This window comes from Marmota monax, unplaced genomic scaffold, assembly GCF_021218885.2.
Source record: "Marmota monax isolate L192 unplaced genomic scaffold, Marmota_monax_Labrador192_F-V1.1 WCK01_AAM20220418_F8-fsc00101, whole genome shotgun sequence".
NCBI classification, from domain to species: domain Eukaryota; kingdom Metazoa; phylum Chordata; class Mammalia; order Rodentia; family Sciuridae; genus Marmota; species Marmota monax.
The window spans coordinates 1,744,251-1,757,120 of record NW_026692786.1 but is presented as its reverse complement, the minus strand read 5'-3'; the positions used below and the strand labels follow the sequence as shown (position 1 = coordinate 1,757,120).

General features: G+C 39.8%; 1 protein-coding gene across 5 annotated transcripts in view; it reads left to right on the top strand.

The window, feature by feature from the left end:
- Garre1 (granule associated Rac and RHOG effector 1) overlaps window positions 1-12,870 on the top strand; it is an 89,253-nt gene that overhangs the window by 54,063 nt on the left and 22,320 nt on the right. For all 5 annotated transcript variants that reach the window (XM_046448152.2, XM_058580434.1, XM_046448154.2 and 2 more), the window contains 5 exons: window positions 720-926; window positions 7,198-7,338; window positions 7,531-7,626; window positions 8,438-8,599; window positions 9,981-10,139. In XM_046448152.2, the coding sequence (XP_046304108.1) occupies window positions 720-926; window positions 7,198-7,338; window positions 7,531-7,626; window positions 8,438-8,599; window positions 9,981-10,139 (765 nt within the window). The remainder of the gene's footprint in view (window positions 1-719; window positions 927-7,197; window positions 7,339-7,530; window positions 7,627-8,437; window positions 8,600-9,980; window positions 10,140-12,870) is intronic.

The following is a 12,870-nucleotide window of genomic DNA, read 5'->3' as shown; positions in this document are numbered from 1 at the left end:
TGTATGTACATATGTATAGTTACATGTTAACCCTATATGTCAATGTGGTATTATGAATAGTATTTTTTTTAAATGAATTTCCTATTTGGGCCATTAACCAGTTAACACTATGTATCAGTGGGTTCCTACTAAACTAGTGAATGGAGTTGTATAACATGTTTTGTTGCCTCCTACAAGACTGGTCTGTCAGCTTTATTTCTTAAGATTGAAAATATGACTTACAATGATGTTAATAACTATATTAACACTGTTATTAAAATAACCAGTATCTTTGGATTCCATTTCCAGTGGGATTTTTTTTATAAGTCACACTGATCTATCAGATTTTGAATCACATGGCTTTTACTTTGCCTTCTGAACACTGCATGGACATAATTGGAATTGTGGATTGCTCTAGTTCAGCATGAGCTCAAAGACAACCAGGGTCAGTGTGAGCCAGAGTCCAGGTGATAGGAGTGGAGAACAGGAATACAGATACTTGGCAGGAAGTTGGAAGATTCATTTGAATCTGGGGACTTGCTGTTTGGTTGAGATGTTTTGACTTCTAGGCATCAGGCAGCTAGGTCCAAATATGAGAATAAAGGCAGATCCTTCTAAAGCATGGCGACTTTTTCACTTTGTGTAATTTCATAATTCCATAGTCATTGATAGTTGAATTTATTATGTTGATCCATCAGTAACCTGCGACCTAAAAAACCCTGGCTTTCTTGTTTTTGCAGGTGTTGGGGCGATGTTTCTTGACAGTGGTACAAGTCCATTTCCAGTTTTTGACCCACGCATTACAGAAGGTCCAGCCAGTGGCTCATTCTTGCTTTGCCGAGTTTGTTGTGCCAGAAAAAAAGAACAGTGGTGGCAGCGGCTTATCTGCCATGGGCCATACACCCGAACTGGAGGAAGCTGTGCGATCCTGGCGGGGGGCTGCTGAGGTAACTGACTTTGGGGAGGTTGGGCCCTGTGTTCAAATGGGAGAGGATCCAGAAGGCCTTTGCCTATTGGTTCTCAAAAGGGCCATTTTCTTTAGAAACGTAAGTTTTAAACTGCTCTCATTAGCTTGTTCACTTATTTAACAGTGAACATCTTTGTGAATGCCCTTTGGGGCAGGCCTGTGCCAGGCACTGAGCTAACAGCTTTTTCCCACAGCCTGTTGGGAGAAGGCTTATAAAACCAGGGTGAAGAGAGCTGTGGTAGAGATGTTACAGGCAGAGAGGAGGAGCCCTACTTTTGAATAGGAGTGGTTCAGGAAAGCTAGAAGAGAGGAACAAAGGAGAAGTCTAGTGCCTAAATCAGCAAAGACAGGATGGAGCTGGCTGGTGAGGGAAATGCTCAGCAAGGAAGCTGGGTAGGTGAGCAGGAGTGTTTGGCAGACAGATGGAATGCCAGGCTCCAAAGCCACAACCATACCAAATGAAAACTCAGTGAATATAGGGATTTCTCCCTTCTAGTTCTGGAAATTGAACCCAAGGACAGTCTATTACTGAGCTACTTCCCAGCCCTCTCTAAACTTTATTTTGAAATAGGTTCTTGCTGAGTTGTCTAGGCTGGCCTCAGACTTGTGATCCTCAGCCTCCTGAATAACTGGGATTACACATGTTGCCACCACACCCAGCTGAATATAAGGAATTTTTTTCTTTCTTTCTTTCTTTTTTTTTTTTTTTCCAGTACTGGGGATTGAACCCAAGGGTGCCCTACCACCGAGCTACATCTCCAACCCATTTCATTTTTTAAAAAATTTGAGAGAAGATCTCACTAAGTTGCCTAGGCTGGCTTCAAATTTACAATCTTCCTACCTAAGCCTCCCAAGTTTCTAGATTATAGGAGTGTGCTTTTGTTTTTTGATAACCAAATCATTCTCTTTTAGAAGGCTTAACATATTTATAGTTTTTAGTTCTTTAAGATTCTTAACTGGTCCAACTCTACCTAAGCCCTCATTTGTCAGTTGCTTTGCATGTGATTTGAGCAATTCTCTAGTACTGCTTTATTTGACTCCATGAAGTCTTCAATCTTTTGAAAGATCATCGATTTCCCAGCACAGCAGATATGTTCATAAAACCCAGTTACCAACAAAGGGTAGACCAAGGAAGAGGTTGGCTCCACTATTGGGTAAATATCGCATTAGTAGGGCTGGTATGGCATGTTCATCAGGGTTGGAGGAAGAAGAAATGCCAGTGAATTAGTGAGTATTCTTATTTCCCACACAACCTAATGACTGAAGGGACCTGCCACAGTGGTGGGCAGCAGGCTTTCCCTGAGCCTGTTGGGCTGGAGAGTCCAGTCTAGCATAAGATTCCTTTTCTTTTTTCTTTTTTTTTTAGAGAGAATTTTTTAATATTTATTTTTTAGTTTTCGGTGGACACAACATGTTTGTTTGTATGTGGTGCTGAGGATGGAACCCGGGCTACACGCATGCCAGGCGAGCGCGCTACCGCTTGAGCTACATCCCCAGCCCAGGATTCCTTTTCTAGTCTCTGATTTGGCCTTCTCCACTCCTTTTCCATAACCAGAAGAATTTAAATATGAGCAAATCAAAAATACCTCTTAAAAATTGTCTGTGTTGGGGCTGGGGTTGTAGCTCAGCTGTAGAGCGCTCGCCTAGCATGTGCGGGGCCCTGGGTTCGATCCTCAGGACCACATAAAAATAAATAAAATAAAGGCATTGTATCCAACTACACCTAAAAAATAAATTTTAAAAAAATTTAAAAATTAAAAAAAAAAAGTCTGTATTATGGAGCCCTCTCATAAAATCAGTAACAACACATTTCTTTTTCTTTTTTTCTTTTTTTTTAAGTCTCAGAAAGTCTACATGTGGGCTGGGATTGTAGCTCAGTGGTAGAGCACTTGCCTAGCACTCATGAGGCACTAGGTTCAATCCTCAGCACCACATAAAAAAATAAATAAATAAAGGCATTGTGTCCATCTACAACTAAAAAAAAAAAAAAGAAAGAAAGGAAATCTGCTTGTATTATTATTATTTTTTTTAACTTATTTAACAATAAAAATACTCATATAGAAAAACATACTTTTGCTAACTTCCTGGAGGAAGGCTGTGCATTAAAGACTTTGTAAGTTATTAAATTTAGACTGTTTTCCTGGTTTTGAAAGAAATCCCTCAATTCCTCTGTGGGGTAGTTAGGAAGGCCTCTTGGAGCATGGCCCATTGATGGTAAGAGTGGCTGAGAAGCTTTTTCTTCTGCCCTGCCCCACCCTCCAGCATGCAGGTCTTCTTGTTATGATTAATATAGGTTGTTAATTATGAATTTTCTCTCCCTGAGAATACATCAAAGTTGGTAGACCCAGAAAGTATTCTGGGCATTAGGAAGAAATACATTTGGGACTAAAAACTGAGTCATATTGCTTGTAAATGCTACTGAACAATCACCATTTGTAGAACTTAGGCAATGTATTTTTTGCAGACATTGTAATACTATCCTTTGTTTTTAGTATTAGAAAAAAAAAGCTGTGACTTTATCTAGGACTTACTGCTGTTTTACAGAGTATATGATAGTTTATAGTTAAGGAATAGTATTTTGATTTATTGTCTAGTTTGAAATATTCCATAATTAAATTGGAAATGTATTTATTTTATGTCTTAGAAATCTCCTTTAATCCTGAATTTTATTTATTTATTTAGTGGTGCTAGGGATTGAACCTGAGGCCTTGCACACACTAGGCAAGTGCTCTACCATTGAGCTATATTCCCAGCCCTAATCAAAACTGTTAAACATAATTTTTCGGGGCTGGGGATGTGGCTCAAGCGGTAGCACGCTTGCCTGGCATGCGTGCCGCCCAGGTTCGATCCTCAGCACCACATACAAACAAAGATGTTGTGTCCGCCGAAAACTAAAAAATAAATATTAAAAATAAAAAAAAATAAAAAAAATAAAAACATAATTTTTCACTTTGATGGGTGGTCAGTTGAGACCTTTGTCCTGTCATTTGGCTTCACCAACCTCTCTCTCTCTCTGTCCTCCTGTCTTCTGGGCTCCAGCCTCCTGACTATTCCACTCACATTTGGAAACCTTAGTACCTGGTCACTCTTCTCTGCTCCATCTGCTGGCATCATTCATGCTGAAAATTCACCCCACAGGAGACCTTCTAGGGATCCCTTGACCATCTCACCTGACCTTTTCCTCCACCCACTTTAGTTTTTCCAGTCTTTTCTTCCCTCTTCACACTCCCTTTGTTTCCACCTAGTGCCCCTACGCCACTACACTGAGAAAACAGAATCCCCCTGACATTAGCCTTTCTTCTCCCATTACCAAAATGCTGTTGCTCACCCCGCTCCCCACTGCTGCCCCTGCCCCGCTTCAGACTCATCCTTCTTCCTTCCTGACAACAGAGGAGGTGCATTCTCCAGTCCAGAGCTTTCCCCAACCCCACTTGGCCCCCATCCTTGAGGGCCTGGCTTCTGTGGTGGGGCCCTGTGTTGTTTTGGGTTGTGGTGGTGGTGGTGGTTGTTTGGTGGTACTAGAGATTGAACTCAAGGCATCACATGCTTAGTAGTCAGGCTGTCTACCATCAAGCTACATTCTTAGCCCAGAATCCTGTATTTTCTCTCTTTCATTCTCCATCTGTTTCTACCAGCATTCAAACAGGAAAATCCACCTTATTTCTCCACCTTTTTTCTCTGCTGTTTTCACAGCTAACTTCTTGGATCAGTTGTCTGCCTTTTTCTCACCTTTGATTGATTCTAAAGATAATTATTATGAAGGATTTCAAGCATATTGAACAAATGAAGCTTAACTTTTTTTTGCAACATTTACCTCATGCCTTTTATTTTTAACCAAAAAAATATTACAGTTGTAGTTGAATCCCTTTTGTACCTCTCTGCTATCTTATTCACATCCTTTACTCACTAGAAGAATTTGAAGTCAATTTGGAGTCTGGCTTCTGTGTATATTTTTATATTTTTACTATATGTGCATGTTTTCATACATAATATAAGCTATTATTTTGCACAATTTGAAACTTTACATAAATGTCATCATTCAGCTCCCTGAAATCTGGATTCTACTCTTACACAAGAACATGTCTTCTCTTGTCAAAGTCACATGTGCCTTTCTTTTGTATTTTCAGAGCATTCAGCTGCTCACAGTATCTCCAAGGGGGAAATACTCTTCTCGTAGCAGAGGCTTCTTCATGTCTACTGTCACTACCCTAGTTTAGAGGATCATTATTTCTACTCAGGACTCTTTTCTCCTCTCCTTGATTTGCTATTTTCATTTTAAAATTGGATGATGTTGCTTCTCATATCCTTAGGGGCTGTGGACCCCGCAAATCCTGCCATATCTGGCTTCTTTGGTCACTCTCCCCCTTGTCACTGGGCTACAGATCCTTGGCTATGTCTCATTCTTCACCTTGGTTCCTTGGTCTGTATTAGTACCTGTCTGCTGGTCCTGACACACTCTTATACCCCTGCAGTTCCATTGACTACCTTCTCCCTTAACTCCCAGCCCTTTTTTCAGCATCTAGGATGTTCCCTGTTACAGTGCTATATTTGCTTCTCTCAGTGTGTTTTCTGATTTTTAATTCTGTTTTGTCTGCCTTTTTGGTTCATGAGCATATCAACTCCAGGAGGGCAGGGGCCAGGTTTTGTGCTCTAGAATGTATCTGGAAATAGCCAACATAACCCCCTGTGGGCAAAATATTTGAGTGAATTATATTTTTTTGTTTTTGTTTTGGTACTGGGAATTGAACCCAGGGGCATTCTACCTCTGAGCTATATTCCCACCCCACTCCACCCTTTAAAAAAAAATTTTAGTTGTAGATGGACACAGTACCTTTATTTTATTTATTTATTTATTTTATGTGGTGCCAAGGATTGAACCCAGTGCCTCACACATGTTGGACAAGCATTCTACTACTGAGCTACAACCTAAGCCCCCCCACACACACCTTTTTTTAGTTTTTCGTTTTGAGATGGGGTCTTGCTAAGTTGCTGAAGCTAGCCTTGAACTTGGGAACCTTTTGCCTCGATTTCCTGAGCAACTGGCATTGAGTGAACAATTCTTTTTTTTTTTTTCCGAGGCCAGGTACCGAGGATTGAACTCAGGGGCACTTGACCACTGAGCCACATCCTCAGCTCTATTTTGTATTTTATTTAGAGACAGGGTCTCACTGAGATGCTTAGCACCTCGCCATTGCTGAGGCTGCTTTGAACTAACGATCCTCCCGCTTAGCCTCCTGAGTTGCTGGGATTACGGGTATGCACCACTGCGCCCAGCATGTGAACAATTCTAAATTGTTTTAAACTGTAAGACTGTTAGGATTCAGGGAATGGTAATTTATATATAATTTGTGAAACTAAAGCTTTGGAATATGACAACATGGAAGCTGTTAGTTGTTTTCTTGTAGTCCTACAGGTTTGATAAATATTACAGTTCCTAGCCTGTCCTGGAAGAACAAAGGTAAACTATTAAAAAATGTTATTTGTTTCACAAATACTATTGCAACAAAACTAAAAATTGAAAGACAATTCATTTTTAATCCCTTCACCCCTCTAATAAATCAAATATATATTTTTTTGTATTTTCTTCTACTCCTGACCCACATCTATGTTTCCATTTCATAACATAATTTCTTCCTGTTTTTCTGTCTTGCTTATATACTCTACATAAACATACTTACTGCCTGAAAGTGGGGGGAGACAAGGTCTAAATGAATTGATAAGGGCCTCACTAAAGCCTCACTAAGTTGCTGAGGCTGGCCTTTGAACTTGTGACCTCCGTCTCAGCCTCTGGAATCACTAGGATTACAGCCATGGGCCTGCTGTGCTCAGCTATATTGGTATGGCTTTTTACTTCAGTTCACTCAACTAGATATATTATTTTGTTTTCTCTTCTGGAAACTCCAAATGCCAATATTCTAGGTTATCTATCTTTAAAGCAGGGAAATTAAAAATGTGTAAATGTTTATATGTATGTACATAACTAATAACAGGTAAATCTTTTTTCCAGTGTTTCTAAGATAAAGTAATGTTACATCAGGTTTGCTTTCTCTTTGATATAGTTAATTTAGGCTTTCAAAATTTTGGGCTGCTTGCTTTATTACATGGATGATGCAGAACCTCTGGCTTATATCTAATGCTTAGATGGTCTCTTGCTTTATTTTGGTTTTGGGATTTTTGTTGTTATTATTGGTTTAATTTTGCTAGTAATTGTAACATCCTCTTTTACTTACCAGTCTATTTTTATGTTTTAGGCAACATCTAGATTAAGAGAAAGAGGCTGTGATGGCCGCCTGGCAGGAATTGAAGTTCAGCAGCTCTTTTGTTCTCAAAGTGCAGCAATTCCTGAGCACCAACTAAAAGAACTGAACATAAAAATTGACAGTGCTTTGCAAGTAAGTTTTTCAAAGCTGGAATATTGATGTCCAAGGCAAGGAACTAGTTTTGATGTTGAACCATTAGAGTAATAAAGTTGTAATTGACCTCAAGTCTTCTAAAACTCTAAAAATTTTAAATTCCTATTTTCATTAGATTTGTCATTCTAATCTGCTGTATAATCTTGATTCCTGAAAATAATTTGTTTGCAGGCATATAAGATAGCTCTGGAAAGTTTAGGCCACTGTGAATATGCAATGAAAGCTGGCTTCCACCTGAATCCAAAGGCGATTGAAGCAAGTTTGCAGGTATCCTATCCATCTTTTTCTTTCCTTTCCTCCCTCCCTCCCTTGCTTCCAACCATCCTTCCTTCCTTCATCTCTGTCTCTCTCTCTTGTCCCTCCCCTCCTACCTTCCTTTATTTCTTTATTTATCTTTCATATGTTTATTTACTTGGCAAGTATTGATTCAGTACCTGCTACATGCCTGGGTTGGTTTTAGGAACCCCATCCCTGCTTATAGTGCATTGGAGGGGAGGACCAAAAAGGGAGGGACAAATATTTGGAAATCAGATGGTGCAGAAAGCTATAGAGAAACATAATACAAGGTGGGGACATGTTTAGGAGTGTGTGTATGGTAGATGGGAGGAAACCATACCATCTTTTTTTTTTTTTTTTTAACCTTTATTTCTCTTATTTATTCTTATGTGAGGCTGAGGATCGAACCCAGGGTCTTGCACGTGCGAGGCGAGCGCTTTGCCGCTGAGCCACAACCCCAGCCCCAACCATACCATCTTACACAGGGTGCTCTGGTAGTCTGCACTACCTGAGAACATGGTTTGTTAACATGGTGGGCAATAGAAATGGGAGCGTGCTAGGCTGGCAGGAGTAGGCTGTAGTGACTAGAATGTTCAGAGGGCTGGGAATTTGTAGAACTAGATCAGAGAGAGGAGGCAGAGGCCTATGGGGGCCTTCTGTGCCCCTCTGTGTGCCATAGACAGCACCACAGTTATATTTCTCTATCTGGTAACTCTTGGGAGCTGTGAGGGATGTTTATGTGGTCCAGTCTGAACCAAGTGTTTTGACAGATGAGGTATGGATAACCTCTCTTCTTTTCCAGGGTTGCTGCAGTGAGGCGGAAGCCCAGCAGACTGGGCGGAGGCAGACACCCCCACAGCCCATGCAGTGCGAGCTTCCCACTGTCCCTGTGCAGATAGGATCACACTTCCTGAAGGGCGTCTCCTTTAATGAGTCGGCAGCGGACAATCTGAAACTTAAGACGGTAGCTTTCCATGGGGTTCCATGGGGTTTCAGCAGCCACGTGTGAACTTGGAAATAGAGTTCTTAAGGGTTTGTGAGGAACAGATTAAAAAACAAAACAGGTTAAAGAAGGAGGCTGTGACCTTTCTTGGTAAAATGATGAACCTGGGGTTTGCACGTGCTAGGTGAGTGTGAGTGCTCTACCACTGAGCCTTCTGGTGCCTTTTTTTTTTTTTTTGGTAGTTGTAGATGGACAGAATACCTTTATTTTATTTATTTTTATGTGGTGCTAAGGGTTGAACCCAGTGGCTCATATGTGCTAGGCATGCACTCTGCCACTGAGCTACAGCCCCAGCCCTCTGGTGACTTTTTTTTAAATAACTTTATTTTGTATTTTTATTTTATTTTTTTGAATATTTATTTTTTTAGTTGTAGTTGGATACAATACCTTTATTTTATTTATTTTTATGTGGTGCTGAGGATCAAACCCAGGGCCTTGCACGTGCTAGGCGAGTACTGTACCACTGAGCCACAACCCCAGCCTGTTAATAACTTTATTTATTTTTCTATATGGTGCTGAGGATTGAACCCAGTGCCTCACACATGCTAGACAAGTGCTCCACCACTGAGCCACAATGCCAGCCCCTCTGGTGACGTTTTTAATGAAACATTTGCCAAAAAAGTTTCATTGAAATTTCATTCAAATGTTTAACCTAAAAGATTTGGAAGTATATTGTAAAATATTATCCATGATTAGTATTTCTTATGGACTTTTGAGAAGTAGGAGGAGAAATCTTATAATAATGCAGTATAGTGGCCATTTTTGGAGTAACATGGATGTCAGGCTATGCTAAGTGCTTCACGTGCATTATCTCATGTAATCCTTCCCTTTAAGGTGGGTAATGCCCTTTCTTACTTGATATGGGGGAACTGAGGCCCAAGGTCATACAGCTAGAAAATGGTAGAGCTGGAATTTGAGGTCATGGGAGCCTGTTTGCAGATCCTGCATACCTGACCATTTGGTCATCCAAAATAAAGTTGAAGTTTCAATTGGTATTTACTTTTACCAGATGATTTTGTTTCCTTATTTGGAAGGATTCAGAATTTCCAAATTCTTCAACCAGTTTGCAACAAGAGATTGCTAAATAATTTTTTACTTTGTGCTGACGTAGAAATCACGTTTGTATTAATATATGTGTATTCATATCTAGCAATTCATCATGGGATTGGAAAATCTCTGAGAGTGACTCATGATGATAATTGCTTAAGAAATCCAAATGGTATGATCTGGATGTACTTAAAATGCTTTTTTCTTGAGGATGATTATATAAATGCATTTCTATAAATTTTATAACCTTGCATGGCTTTGTTTTAAGATGTGGACTCTTTTTGTCAATTTATAGCATACAATGTTACAGTTGATCAAGGAAGCAGGCTGCTATAATGGACTTACACCCAGAGATGATTTTCCAGTGACTGAAGTACTGAACCAGGTGTGCCCATCTACATGGCGGGGTGCCTGCAAGACTGCTGTGCAGCTTCTATTTGGCCAAGCTGGACTGGTGAGTATGTGTGAAGGATGAAAAAAAATAGAAGATACATTTCTTTCTTTCTTTTTAAAAATTTTTTTTAGTTATGTGTTGAAGTTTTTTTTTATTATTTGCCTTAATAAATTTTATATTTAGTAAGATTTTGAGTAACAAAGGTAACGTAGAGTGTACATTAAATAAGCAAATATTAAGTCCCATTAAGAGAACAGTAATTCATTCCTTTCATCAGAGTCAGTGATTTAGTGTGACCTACTAAGGACCCATTTTCAGAGAGAGACTCTTCTCAGTAGCAGAGTGGCTTTGGTCAGCTCAGGACTGTTTCACCCAAGGCTATGGGTAAAATAGAGATCTCTTGCTGGATGGTCCCTGGAGTTTTACCCAGCTTTCCATGAGTGACCTCAAGTAGAACAGACTTTTCAAACATATGAGGATGTGGTACAGGCACATGTGTGAAAATAGTCAGTGACTTTCAAAGTTCTTCAGTGCTGCAAAATTTAGACCAGATTTTTTTAAATTAATTTTTTAGAAGTAGTTGAACACAATACCTTCATTTCATTTATTTTTATGTGGCGCTGAGGATCGAACCCAGAGCCTCCACATGTTAGGTGAGTACTCTACTGCTGAGCCACAACCCCAGACTCTAGACCAGATTTTGAAAAGCAAAAGAAGTACAGCATTAAAAAGTCTTTCTTGGGCTGGGATATAGCTCAATGATAGGTTGCTTTCCTAGCATATATGTGGACCTGGGTTCAAAAAAGGAAGAATTTTTCTTTTCTTTTGCAGATTGATGGTATATATTGCAGGAAACCTAGTTACAAAATAATTTTGACAGGGCCCTTGACCTGGCCCGATAATTCTGCAGCTGTAGTGGATGTTTTTATGTTGCCAAACTGCCTCCTGTCTAAGGCCTTTGCACTCTGTCCTCCTTTTACCTGGAAATCCTTTATCTCTCTGATCTTCATGTGTCTCACTCCTGTCATCTTCCTGGTGTGAGCTCCAGGATTACCTCCTCCAAGAGATCTCTCCTGACTGTGCTGGTATAAGTGGAATCCCTTTCTAGTAACTTTATGCCCCAGCTCTGTTTATCTCCTTATTAGCAATAAAATAACAACAGCAACTCAAATGTACTGGTTTGGTCTTTTCATCTTTCAGAGAAAAAAGGGGGAAAAAATTGCCAAAGTTGGGTAAGATCAGGAGATTAGCATCTGAAATCACCATTTAGGTTGGCACCATTGACCTATATATAGCCTTATTTACTTGATTCCATTTTCTAATAAATGACTACTTTTTGGACAAGATATAGTACTTCAGTCAGAGATTAGAGGAAGCTAATTAGAGAAAATAGCTAATTTAGGAAAATGAGTCTGATGTCTACTTTATTCATGTAAAGAGCTATTGGGAAGATGTTTATCTTCTGTTCCATGTAGCTGAGGGTTGTGGTGGCCCAGCTCAGGACAGTGCTGTCTTGTAGAGAGCCAGACAAGGGCCTCTCCACAGAAAAGAGCTGTTTCCTTTAGGATCTATTCTTCAGTATAGGAACCACCAGGAGAAGTACTAAGTCGGAAATACCCTGCTGAAGTATGGAAGAATCACTGCCTTTAAGAGATCAGTCCATATTCCCAGAGACCATTTAGCTGAAACTCAAAGAACTATGGCAATGCATTCTCCAGAAAGGAGTGTGCAAATAAGGTAGAAGGATACACAGGCTGTTGTGAGAAAACATTATAAGTTAAAAGGAAAAAAAAAAAAAAGTCCTATTTTACTTAAAGACCAGAAACTTTTCCTGGCCCTCTACCCCTGATTGTAGGGCACCTTTGTGTGACTGACAAAAGAACCTTTGGATTATGGTTCTGCGGGTGGGAGGAGAGAGGAAACACCTGTGTGGTCCAACAAAAGCTGTTCCTTAGACAGGAAGTGTTTCCTGAAGGACCAGCTGTGGGAACTCTGTTTATAGCAGTGGAAATCTACACCATTAGAGGCTGAATTTGGAATCATGATAAGCAACTCTGTACAACTTGACTCCTGAACTATTATAGATTTGGTTTTAAAGTGTTTAATCTTCTTTTTTTAAAAGATTTTTAAAATATGGACACAATATCTTTATTTATTTTATTTATTTTTATGTGGTGCTGAGGATCAAACCCAGTGCCTCGAATGTGTGAGGCAAGCTGAGCTATAATCCCAGCTCCTTATCATTGTTTTCTTGAAATTCTTTAGTTGTTTGAAAATATTCACATTGTCAAACTCTAGATTACATGAGATACTGTATTATCCATGTAGAATTAAAAACTCTTCTCCAAATAAGAGTAAATCATTGAAAGAAGAGTTGGTTCTTTGTCCTAAAGTAGTTCTGTATTTATTCATGATTAAGAATAAAATTTTCTTTTAAAATGTTTCATCTGAGGGGCTTGGGATATAACTCAGTGGGCAGAACACTTGCCTAACATCATGCACAAGGTCCTGAGTTTGATCCCCAGCACTGGAGGAAAAAAAAAGTTTTATCTGCCAGACACAGTAACAGATACCAGTTAACAGTAATTCCAGTGACATAGGAGGCTGAGGCAGAAGGATAACAAGTTCAAGGCCAGTCTGGGCAACTTAGTGAGACCCTGTCTCAAATTAAAAATTAAAAGAGCTGGGGACATAGCTCAGTTGTAGAGTACCCCTGGGTTCAGTCCCTATTATGGCAGGGGCAGGGAGTAAGGTACCAGTGGGTTCATCCACTCTGGCTTGTATCTAGTCA